At 46.2% G+C, this 12,517-nt stretch overlaps 2 protein-coding genes across 4 annotated transcripts in view; both read right to left on the bottom strand.

Annotated features, from left to right (window-relative positions):
* Positions 1–850, bottom strand: part of LOC130384149 (dynamin-1-like) — an 18,020-nt gene extending 17,170 nt beyond the window's left edge. For all 3 annotated transcript variants that reach the window (XM_056592222.1, XM_056592225.1, XM_056592223.1), the window contains exon 1: positions 688–850. In XM_056592222.1, coding sequence (XP_056448197.1) covers positions 688–848 — 161 coding nt within the window. In that variant the 5' untranslated portion in view covers positions 849–850. The remainder of the gene's footprint in view (positions 1–687) is intronic.
* A 356-nt stretch (positions 851–1,206) lies between these two features.
* On the bottom strand, positions 1,207–12,008 carry fhip2b (FHF complex subunit HOOK interacting protein 2B). The gene is made up of 18 exons (XM_056592817.1): positions 11,795–12,008; positions 10,900–10,978; positions 10,642–10,727; positions 10,081–10,164; positions 9,533–9,637; positions 9,322–9,441; positions 8,829–9,089; positions 8,254–8,453; positions 8,026–8,143; positions 7,787–7,863; positions 6,711–6,906; positions 6,085–6,245; positions 5,036–5,164; positions 4,761–4,851; positions 4,082–4,228; positions 3,753–3,893; positions 3,455–3,555; positions 1,207–2,866 (listed from the first exon to the last, which is right to left on the bottom strand). The coding sequence occupies exons 1-18, from the start codon at positions 11,843–11,845 to the stop codon at positions 2,764–2,766; spliced, it is 2,250 nt and encodes a 749-aa protein (XP_056448792.1). The 5' UTR covers positions 11,846–12,008; the 3' UTR covers positions 1,207–2,763.
* Between the last annotated feature and the right edge of the window lie 509 nt (positions 12,009–12,517).

The raw sequence follows: 12,517 nt of genomic DNA, 5'->3' as shown, positions 1-12,517 counted from the left end.
GTATTTCTCTGCGAGTGTGTGTGTGTGTGTGTGTGTGTGTGTGTGTGTGTGTGTGTGTGTGTGTGTGTGTGTGTGTGTGTGTGTGTGTGTGTGTGTGTGTGTGTGTGTGTGTGTGTGTGTGCCCCTCTCTCTCTCTCGTTTATCTCTCTGTATCACAGAGAGCGTGACAAGGAGGGAGACTGCTGGCGTCTCCTGCCCTGTGGCGGCTATAAAAGAAATCGCATCACGAGATGCAGTTTGTCAAGAAACGGTTGTGATGATGTGGATGTCGACAATATGGTGCTAATAATGATCATCTAAATGTGAATATACTGTCTGCAGAAGGCAGAAGGCGTTTGGCCTCCTCTCCCTAATCGTGCCTTTACACAAGCGACACTCGTCCCACACACAGCAGCAGCACCAAGGCTGCTGCTGCGCCGAGTTGAATTTACCACCAGGATGCAACAATTCTCCTGATGAATCGAATTCCGCTAGAGCCAGCGATGCTGGTGGCTTTCATTGAACCTCCATATCGGTCGACTTTGGATCTGGACCCTTTTTATATACATGTCCTTATTTGATTGGGATTTGTCCGTTTATAAACCAGATTAAAAGCAGCTGCAGGCAGAAGCAGGTACAGCACTAAACGTCAGATACCCACCAAGCACCAGGGGGACGGGGGGATGGACATACATAGACCTCTCTCACCTCCCGACGAAATTCTCCAGCACGGAGCTCTTCCCTGCGCTCTGGCCACCCACCACGGCGATCTGCGGCAGGTCCATGTCCGAGTTCTGCCCGATGGACGAGAACGCATCCTGCATTCGGTTAACGAGCGGAATAAGATCCTCCATCCCCCGGTTCCCCATCGCGGCGATCGGACGTCTGATCGGAATCTACCAGTCAAATCCAATGCACAAACCCCCCCACGAACGAAAGATATAGGCCTATAGGTAGGCTACTAGGTAGAGAGAGGGATGGAGATGGATGCAAGAGGGATAGAGGCGCAGCTCGTCTTCTCTGCAGGAAAAGCTGCCCACGGGGCTCGGATGTCGGGTGTCACGACTGCCTTCTTCCACCTCCAGGATAGACGCTCGGTTTGATAAAAATGCTACGGCCGCTCCTCTGGGATGACCTTCACTTAGATGAGGCCTCCGTTGCGTTGAAAGACGCCTGTTTCACCAGCGGGACTCGTTTTCCTCTGCTCTCCTCTACGGCAGCAGTAGGGGAGGGGGCCTCATCTGGCGCTGTGTGACTGCAGGGTTGCGCACCACGCCACAAGGGGGCGCCAAAACAGAGCCGGAGGGACGAAGATCCCCAATTATATCTGATGGTGCTGACGGGGCGTGATGGGTTTTCTTGTAGTTCAATCCAGTATTTAACTACAAGCCTCACAAATCAGACTATAGGACTGCCGGATCTGAGATTAGTCGTTAACTTTTGTTTGAAGTATTTCTGAAAATGTATCAAAGTGTAGCCTATGTAAGTACAGTGTTTGTACAATGGTGTGAATAAAAAAATTAACGGAATCTCTCATTACTTAATAACTTATATCACAAAGGACCACGACTGGAACCCACTTAACAATATCTCTCATGGCTCAAGATTAAGTTGTGACACAATTGGTTCAACAGCAAAAGTCAGCGTTGTTAAATAAAACAAGACAATTCACATTCAAAACTTTAATCCATTTCATGATCGCATCAGTTGACTTTTTTCCAAATCAGAAATCAAAAATAGTAAAGAAGCAAACAAACGCATAAGAGTCACAGTAATATTTTCAGAATACATACACACCATAGTTTTAAATATAAATATTTGTGTAAAATATGCAGCATTTAGCAGATAATGAATGTGCTGTCCCGCAGTAATGCGCAACTTCAGACATGATGTGCAACCTCAACTAGACTGATGCCATTAAAGGGATAAGCGTAACGTTGATCATTAGTTAGACAGGAAAGACAGTGGAGTCGATTGCAGGACACTAGCAAGGCAGACTCTCGTTGTAGATTGTCTCCAGCTAAAGAAAATAAAAGTCTGCTATTTTCAAACGATAAAATAGTAAAAAAAATAAATTAATGGCCCACAACAATGTAATCACAGCCTTTTCTTTTTCATTTAACGGGGTGTTTCCATCAAGGAGTTGAAAGTGTACAGAATAGGAAGGAACCCTCATGCTTAAAATATAAAAAAAGAAAGAATACGTAAATATGTCCACACAATTTGCACGTACCGCTCTCGTAAGGCTCATTGGCCGCTTGGGGGCCAATCAGGAAGCAAAGGGGGACGGACAGAAGTTAACACAGAAGCGTGATTGGCTGTCGAGGTGTGATGTCACCGTTGCAATCTTCCCGACAGACTTCACTGATCAGCAGCCACACACGCTGGTGTCACACCACATCAACCCCAGTGCTGCGATGCCATTGGTTGCACTGTTCTACATCAGCTCAGCTGTCGGTCGACTCACAACACAAAGAGTGTGCTCGTGGAACACGTTCCGTAAATACCCTCAAGAACCGATGTCCAGTGTTGAAAGCTTTGAGCACTTGAGCACCGCTCCGAGAGAACAGCTCCTCAAATCCTCCTGAAAGTCAGCAGAAATAAGACTATTTGGCTTGTAAATAAAATACTGAGGAATACGTCCATGGTCGCTCAGCTCCTCGGGAAAGGTTCAGAGTACAGATCCATGGAGACCCACAGTCCAGGTCTCTGACGCCTCAGAGAGGATGAGGCCGGACAGGTCCACTGAAGGTCAACGGGAGCCCAGGGGAGAGGCGGGCGGAGTCAGTCGTGGTCCAGGGTTAGCTTAACGAAGGCTATCGCGGCTAGCTCCTTACAGAACTCCTCCAGGAGGATGATCCCTCTGAGCAGCGTCTGGTGCTCCTCCCTGCAGGCACAGCAGAGACTAGTTAACATATACATAACCCAGAGACTAGTTAACATATACATAAGACCAGTGACTAGTTAACACAGAGACTAGTTAACATATACATAAGACCAGAGACTAGTTAACATGTACATAACACCAGAGACTAGTTAACATATACATAAGACCAGAGACTAGTTAAAACATACATAACACCAGAGACTAGTTAACATGTACATAACACCAGAGACTAGTTAACATGTACATAACACCAGAGACTAGTTAACATATACACAACACCAGAGACTATTTCACAAACACATTATACTAGAGTCTAGTTACCAGAGACTAGTTAACATGTCATAAAACCAGGGAGTAGTTACCAGAGACTAGTTAACATACACATAACACCAGAGACTAGTTAACATATACAGTACATAACCATAGAGACTAGTTACCTTAGACTAGTTACAAGATAGTAAATACCACCAGAGACTAGTTAATAGATATTCGATACAGAAGCAAGCTTCACTCCGTCAATAGAAGACGGACAAGTTGGGGCAGAAAGGCAGACCGAAAGGCAGACCGATAGGTAGATTCAGGTCTTACTGGCTGTGTTGGTCCAATTCAAGGAGCTTTCTCCTCATCCGGATCAGCCTGTCTGATACGTCGGGGACCGCCTGGACCCTCTGCATCAACTCTCCGATCACCTAGGGTCAGACGGAACTCTGCGTTAACATCCCGATAAAAAAACTACACAGTAACAAACTAGAAACCCCTGTGGTCACACAGCCAAAAACTGCAGGTCTGTGAGCAAAATCTAAGCACTGCATTGTGGTCTTGTAGGATCCCCCATTGGACGAGGGGGTGTGGGATTAGATGGAGGGATACTATCCCGGGATGTTACCCTGATGAGGACCGTGAAGAGGGTGCGTGCTCCCGGGGTGAGCGTGATGTACGGGTCCAGCATGAACTCCGTGATCACCGGGTGTCGAAACGCCGCCAGCCGGGACACCACCGAGGTGAGCTGGAGGTTCAGATCGTAGGGCTGTGGGTTGACATGCGCACACACACACACACACACACACACACACACACACACGCACACAAAGAAACACACACACAAACACGCGCACACACACACACACACAAACTAGTGAGCATAACAGACTCACCCTAGTTACGGTTGCCTACTCTTGTACCTTTTTATTCAACAAACTGAATGGGACGAGATACCTGCTCCAAGAGACGTCCCAGGCGGTCGAACAGGACCTGGAGGAAGAGTCCTTCATAGAAGACTGTCCCCGCCACCACTGAGGAAGAGGAAGGAGGAGGAAGTTCCTCGACCCAGTCCTGCTGAGTGAGAGGGCCGCACGCCTCACACTGACACACATAGACAGACCGACCGACAGACCAATTAATATAAAGTAGCTCATCAGAAAGAATAATACAGACACAGTTAACCAGGTTATAAAGTGGCATCAGCCCCCCAAATCTCGCAATGGTTACTAAGCCAGTGAATACACTCTGATGCTGTTGCTGGGGATGGATGGAGTAGGTGTGGTGGTGATGTGCAAGAATCATCTCATTGACAGAATGTTTCTAGTTTGGGACTGCGAGTAGGGGAGGAGTGGGCTGGCTGTAGGCTTGTAAAAACTCTAGCACCACCTATTGCATGAGGATGACCGATTTATTTTAATACTTATTTTGACCACTCAACCTTACGCATGGACATGATCTAGGTGAGGTCACCTCCACGAGTGCAGTCGGCTTCTGTTATAAGTTTAAATATTGTGTATTGATGAAGTGTGTGATGATATACTAGTTGGTTTAGTTGTAGTGTGTGGTGAGGAATTTGGGTTTAGTTTAAGTTGAGTTTGGGTGTGGTGGAGGTTTTATTGAAGTAATGTTCTACCAGAGAGCGTGCCTCCAGGACATATGAATCATAGCCTCCCTCCTGAACCAGCTGGGATGACTTCACTTCCTGTGGGACCAGACAGAGGAAACTAACACACACACACACACACACACACAAACACACACACACACTTAATTCAAGGGTACCCGAGGGTAAACATACCACATATTTATATGTACACGATGAAGGCAGACATTCTCTGACAGAAGTGTGTAAAAATGATGGACAGAAAACAACGTATTAGAGTACAATTAAATAGGACGTGAGGACACCTGTTGATGACGTCAGTGGAGTGGACGTGGCTGTTGAGCAAGGCTCCAGACGAGGCTGAGGAGGGCGAGGGGAGGGTCTGTCCATCAGAGTACAGGGAGTCTGGGAACCAGGGGTCCTCCTCCAGGTCTCTGCACACACACACACACACACACACACACACACACACACACACACACACACACACACACACACACACACACACACACACACACACACACACACACACACACACACACACACACACACACACACATATATTGTGAGCACAGTTGCAGATTAACATCCCCAGTTAATTAATGTGTGTGGAAAATATGCAGCAAATCCAGTCCTGAATGATTTCATTCTTTCAGACTTACAGCTAGACGCGATCTTGGAATGAAATGTGCAAACGCAGACCGAAAACTAAATACTGGAGCTAGAGGATGGCGAGTAGGACTGCCCTGTCCAGAGCATCAAACCTCAAGACCCACGAGTCTAACAAAAATAAATCTCCTACTGGGCCTAGATGGGCATGATGGTATTCCCCGTCGAAGGGACAGCAAACTATAGTGATCAGATGAATGGTTAACAGACCTCACAGGTGGAAGGGCTCTCATTGCCTTCTGTTAACGGTCTGCACGGGCATAATGCATCTTAAGTTATGCAATTCCAACGCCGAAAGTACAAATTTGCGTCATAACGGAGGCAAAATATATATTGGTAAATTTTCTCGTCCAATAGAGACTTCAGTCCCTACGAAAAGTGTGAATACACACAGCCTTGCCACATTTGCGCTGTTGTGTGCTTTGTGCTGTTAAATCCCCAGGAATGATCGTTTTTGAGAAACACTACAAAATATTCAATTTTAATAGCGTTTCCTGGACTTTCGGCATTGGTCAAACAAATAGAATGATCTCCATTCTCCCCCACATTAATCAAACGGTGATGTCAACCTCAAGGGGATGTCACCCTCAAGGGGATGTCACCCTGGCGTTGTTCCTAAACACAGCCCCCCCCCCCCCCCCCCCCCTCCCGTGGTTGGTGCTAGCCCTGCCAGCCCCAGACTCACTCGTGGTCCTCTCCGCTGTCCGTGTGGCGGTCGTCCAGGGGGGCGGGGGTCAGGGTGAGGTACCGCCGCGGCTCCAGGTGCCTCAGCACCAGGTTGTGCAGAATGGCCCCGTGGGGCTTCCGTAGCAACTCCTCGAAGAGACGCAGGGAGGCCATGCTGATCTGCAGGACAGACAGACAGACAGACGTGGTGGAAAACGGATAGAGAAAGAGACGCACAGACAGAGACAGATCATTAGGTGTGGCACACACATACATATATGTATATGTCATTACGTAGCACACATTAATATATATATATATATATACACAAAGAATATATATGACAGTAAAACCAACTCAAAGTCAAAAAAATGGAAACATGCCATCAGTTGTTTGACAATAGCAAACTTCCTTTCTGGAATTAATAAAGTGATGTTATCCATCAACCTGTCTTCTCTATCTACCTGTCTAACAGTTTGCCTGTCTAGCGTCCATATTTATATCCAACTCCTCAAGTTCTCTGCCCCATTATCAGTCTATCTGCCTCCAACCTGACTTTGGTAGTGTCCCTCTCGTCTGCTGTTATGCCCGCCCGCCCGCCCTCCCGTCTGTCTGTCTGTCTGACTGTCTGTCTGTCTGTCTGACCTCCTCAGAGATGTGGTCACACTGTTGAATGAGGCGGCCCCGGAGGACGTGGGGGTCCTGAGATTCCGCCGGTTCCTCTGGCTGTGATTGGTTCCCCAGGAGAAACATGACCAGCCGGTCCAGAAGGGCAGTAGACCGGACCGCCTGGACCACTCTGCAGAGAACCACCGTGCTGAGGAGGACCGCTGACTCACCCCTGACACACACACACACACACACACACACACACACACACACGGTTCACTGATTCATTAGGACGTACTGTTCAGTAGGGCTCTAGTCAAAGATAATCATGGTAGACTGAAAGCAATTATTCAAAACCTATGCTATCTCTAGATAACTTAAATCGGCCTCAGTGCACTCTACTCTAGCTGGGAGCCTAAATATCAGGTGAGTGCTGTTTGTAGGAAGTCAGAGGGTTCCAAACCCTACATCATGCGTTGGATTTTAAATCTGATGTGACATGACGTGACACAATGTGTTTTAATTATTCATAATTAATGTTTTTTCTAACCCAATATAGCCTATCATTAAAATATTGAATACGTCGACTCGGCCTGCATATGTCCCCCCCCCCCCGCCCGTGAGAAGCATTTTTCTCTTTATACAAGTGACACCAGCGCTTGTCCAACCAATGAGGATTTGGTCTAAAAAGTGCATATCTACCAACCAATTGACCAACCGAACATAGTTGTAAGCCCTACAACAACTTACATGCCAATGAAGCCAAGCTAAATAAAGGAGTTGCTCCATTATGTAAAACAGATACCAGTAGCAACCCAACTGCTGCACCTAACTAACCTGCTAGAAGATGAGCATATAAATTAGACCCGTTTAAAGGCAGACGGCGGATGTGTTGCTTTGCAGGTCCCAAGGCATTGGGATTTGGTCTTTATTGATTGCCATGAAGAATTAGTTTAGCAATGGTTTGGTCGTATGGTGCATGCTTATCGTTGACCAGCAGTGTGTTGAATGTCTTTAATGAATAAACGTAATGTTAAATAAGGTTGTTTTGATGCCATGATAGAAACAGATCTGCAGTCAGTGAAAGGAAGAGCCAAAGAGAAGGTCCTTACGTAGACATGAGCTGAGGCAGCATGACTTCACTCAGCCAGAGGCTGTGGACACACCCAGACAGTCGCTCTGCTAGTACCTGCACACACGCACAGTGAGCATGAGGCCAAAGCCAAAGCAAGATGCAACAGAAGAGTATTTCTTCTGTAAAGGGACTATCATGCAGCACACTCTTTCAGACAGTATCGAATAGCATCAATCTGTCTTGAGTGACAAATACATAGTAGCAGAAGAAGCTTACCTGGGGGGCTTCAGTCATCATGTGATCCAGGAAGTCCAGCCAACAGAAGAAGAGCGTGACGTGGTCGAGGCCTGGACATAGTAGGCCGTCATCGGGACTAGCTTTAGAGAACTGGCTGCTACATAATAAAAGACAATAGACAACAATGAACAAACAGCATTCAGGCTGACCTGGAATACCCCACTGCTAATACAACAATAGTGTGTGTGTGCGTGTGGGTCCTTTCACCTCCAGACAATCTGAGGCATGTTGAGTATATCTTGTGGGTCCAGCTCTTCTGTGGGGACCAGGGAGTACAGCTGGACCAGCTTCCCAGCGAGGAGAGCTACTAGCTGGGTGCGCTGAGCCAGAGTCTCCCCGGAGCCTTCGGACTGCAGGCCCACCAACAGCAGCAGGCCTTCATGGGCCTTCTGTCGTACCCGGCCGCGCTGTGGGGAAACACCAGGCGTCCTCGTTACAACACGTCACACAGCACAACAGGAAACGGCCCTGACACAACACATTACGATATGGCGTCATGTAGCCGTCCAGCCACTGTAGGGTTGAAGGCTGAACTCCTGGTAAACATTGCCAGAGGTCTTTGAGAAAGACACTCGATGCAGGGCAACTGCTGACTACCTCAACAAAAGTCTCAACCCATATTTTCATTGAATTTAACTCCGACTATGTTTTGTTTTAATCTCAACATATAAGCAGTTGATTTTTCGTTTTTTTACTACAAAAAAGGAATAGAACCACAACACTGCAGTCTTTGTGCTTGCTCAAAGGAGATGTCATGGTGGTGTTGGTGGTGATGGTGTCACCTGGCTCTGCGTGAGATGGACCAGGGCAAACACCAGATCAGGAGCCTCGGCCTGAGGGCTGGCACAACCTGATTGGTCAAAGCTGGAGGCGCTGCACTCCAATTGGCTGTGGATTGAGGTGGTGGACTCTGATAGGTTACAGGAAGGGCTTGGGGATGTTGGGTCATGGGACTGGCTGTCGTTCTTAGTGTCTGGGCCATTTCTGTCCCCCGATTGGTTTGAGGTAGATTCTGTCATCTTGGATTTTGAAATGATAGGAATCTAAAGAAGGAAAGCAAACAAGAAGAAACATCCAAATGGTTACACAGCCAACATGAGCCCGCTAACTAGGCAACAGGTAAGCTGTAAGCTGGTGGTGGTTAGTGAGGTCCCCCCCTTCCCTGTAAGCGTCTTTTGGTCATTGAAAAGCGCTATACAAAATCAATGAATTATTATTATTATTATTATTATTATTATTATTATTATTAAGCTGTTACTGCTGTTGCTAGGTTACCTTTAGGACATAGTTGAGAAGGTATGGGTCCTGTTTGACCTGGGAGCACACGGCCAATAGGAACTGTGCCTCCTCCTTTTCTGACTGTGAACCAGGAAGTGCACAGAGCGCAATCAGCTTCTAGAAAAGAACGACACAGCACATAAAGTTAGACAAGCGAGTGAGTGAGTGAGTTTATGAGTGAGTAGAGGGAGTGAGTGAGTGAACAAACCTGGATGGGCCTGTATATATGAAGCATCTGAAGCAGTGGTTTCTTGATCTGCATCAACAAACTGGATGCAAACAACAAGACCTGCTGCAACATACCAGGAGGATACTGTAGAGGAGAGAGGAGGTTGTTGATAGGTCAAACTTTATACAGATCTATTCAACATTATGTATCTTAACATTAATCATTCAGATATTTTTCCGTGGATTGTAAGCAATATGCAATGATTTTTGTTAATTTATTACAGTACGGTTTCGGAATTTGTGAAAATGGCAGAAATTACTGATCAGATAATATATTTTGTTAATTTTGCAGATATATATTTCTGGTAAATAGATTAATTCGACATGGGGGCTTAGGTAATTAATGAACGTTTGTAAACAGGGATGATTATTTGTAAATAGACATGACGTTTCATGCGGGAAAGTGTTGAGTCAAGTGGAGTGAATTGTTGTGTGAAATCACAAATTCCTTGGGACTGACTTATGTTAGCTACCGTATCCAATTAAAAGGATGCACTCTATGTGTCCATCCAGTGTGTGTGTGGGTACCTGGGCTTTTCCCAGAGTGCACAGCGTCTCCAGCAGTTTGTGTTGCAGCAGATACTCCAGACATGGCCCGGTCTCCTCCACCACCTGTCAATCAACCAGCAATCCAATCAGAAACTAACAAACAGCCAATGGAACCAGCAACCTAGTCCACCAACCGAACAACTAGTCAGCAACTTAACCAACCAAACCGTAATGAATGGTCTCTGACGTGATCATTCATCCTAAAAGGTCCAGCTCCAAAGATGCACCTCTTCAAGACTTCCTCAAATGAGCTTCAGCTCAGGGGTCTGTTACAAAACCTTTTCTTTATAATCGAGCTAAGGCTTGATCGCTCAAGCTTCGAGCGAGAGTACTAATTGCCGAGCCCAAGGAAAGGAACAATGTTCAAACTTGAAGGTGACCCTAAGCTGAGCTGGTCTGGGCCAATCACGACCTTTACGATGTGGTCATAAAGCGGCATGATGAGCTGGAATACAATGAACATGAATGTAAACAATGGTGATCAAGTAAGATATCTGGGGAATTAGCAATAACTACTGGAACCAAGCCGATGTGTCCTACCTGCTGTCCCTCCTCGTAGACCAAGATGTCCAGCATCTGCTTCAGACGCCAGGGAATGTCAGTCTGTCTGGCTGGACGCTCTTCATCTGCCAGGACACACACACACACACACACACACACACACACACACACACACACACACACACACACACACACACACACACACACACACACACACACACACACACACTAAATTAGGCATCAGATAGACAGGGCCTAGTTAGGTGTCAGATAGACAGGTATCAGATAGACATGTACCAGTGGTCTGGATGTAGTAATTTGTGATTCCTTTCCAGTGTTCCACAAACGACTCCTTTAAGTCCACTGAAGGCTCCCTCTGTGTGAGAGACAGACAGACAGGCAAGTAGAAAGACTGGGAGTAAACGGAGAGATACACAAGCCGAGATATACAACAATTCATCAGTCTATCTTGACCGGTAAATAAATCAAGATATCTTGTTGACAACAGTCAGACGGTGGTTTATCTATATGCTCATCACGTGAGTCTCCGACAAAGTGTGTGACAGTGCAGGGGAAGGAATGTAGTCTAGCCTTAAACCTGAGCTTCCATGCACTAGTTCGCAAACAACATCGAGGAAACTCTCTTGGGAACTTTATTATCCAAAATCGGACAGATCCTTTTCAAAACGACTAGTGACAATGCCAGTGATATTAAACGGTTTAAAACAAAGTGTGTGACAGTGCAGGGGAAGGAATGTAGTCTAGCCTTAAACCTGAGCTTCCATGCACTAGTTCGCAAACAACATCGAGGAAACTCTCTTGGGAACTTTATTATCCAAAATCGGACAGATCCTTTTCAAAACGACTAGTGACAATGCCAGTGATATTAAACGGTTTAAAACACAATGTCCAAACACGAACAGCAGATACGATCAGTGGATCACCCGTTCAACTTATTGCATATTTTCACGGTGGAACTCAACACATGGTGGTCAAAGCACACACATGAAAAGTTTTCGTGTCAAAGAAGCTATCTACATGGTTTCATTAAAGAGAGGGAATGGTGAAAATATGCTATTTTGAGCAGCTACTATGTTTACCGGGGGCACATCAACACTAGTTGTTAAAGGGGAGCTAACCAGCTAGTGGAGCCCGCTAGGCTGTCATGACGCCAACACAACAACACACTCACCGTCTCCAGCGCCTGCTGGAAGAGGCTGGTCAACTTGCTGAACATCTCCATGTAGCTTCCGGATTACTTTAAAACAGAATATCGGTTAAAAAAACTCATTCCTCCCCCGGGCAGCCCTGGCATGATTCCGTAATGACAGCGACAACAACCCCTGCGTTGTTGGCGATAGGTCTCGCCTGTTTTGTGTGTCGGCAGGGCAGTTCTCTTTGTGTCCACTAGAGGCCAGTGTCGATGAGTTTAAGACTATTTCCACTCAAAACTACTGGGAAATAAACCAGTACAGTATGTTTATTTTTTTGAAGGTGTCACTGAATTAAAGATATTAATAAACTGTCAATGTACAACTAATAATCTCCGAAAACTAGGCAGGAACAAGTAGGAATGTTCCCCGTAAGCTTTGGACAGACCGCAGTATTACTTAAGTTGTACTTAAGTTTTGAGCTGGTATTTGTATTTGTGTGGAAACATGCTTCGTCCCGATGTTGACACAGCGAGTGGTAGCTTGGAGACGGGCCTGCCTGCGTTACTTTATCTTGGTTGACATTAATCAACATGTACGTTGTCGCAAAATTTCAAACTAGCAACATTGAACATCATTCATTTTTTACATACTATTAAAAGAGGGCTACTATTAAAATAGCAACTCAATGGTTAGTTCCAGAGGCTTGTAGCCAGAGGATATGGAGGCAGATGAGGTAGGAATCCTGGCCAAGGGGTGGAATG

Source organism: Gadus chalcogrammus, chromosome 6 (assembly GCF_026213295.1).
Source record: "Gadus chalcogrammus isolate NIFS_2021 chromosome 6, NIFS_Gcha_1.0, whole genome shotgun sequence".
In the NCBI taxonomy this organism is placed as follows: domain Eukaryota; kingdom Metazoa; phylum Chordata; class Actinopteri; order Gadiformes; family Gadidae; genus Gadus; species Gadus chalcogrammus.
This window is presented reverse-complemented; position numbering and strand designations above follow the sequence as displayed.

What these genes read in the sequence shown, in the direction of transcription:
- fhip2b (XM_056592817.1), bottom strand. Translation starts at nt 11,845, where the DNA reads ATGGAGATGTTCAGCAAGTTGACCAGCCTCTTCCAGCAGGCGCTGGAG. An exon ending in TTACTACATCCAGACCACTG is followed by an intron (nt 10,728 to 10,899) that starts GTACATGTCTAT and finishes GTGTCCTGGCAG; the next exon opens with ATGAAGAGCGTCCAGCCAGA. An exon ending in GACAGCGGAGAGGACCACGA is followed by an intron (nt 5,165 to 6,084) that starts GTGAGTCTGGGG and finishes GTGTGTGTGCAG; the next exon opens with AGACCTGGAGGAGGACCCCT.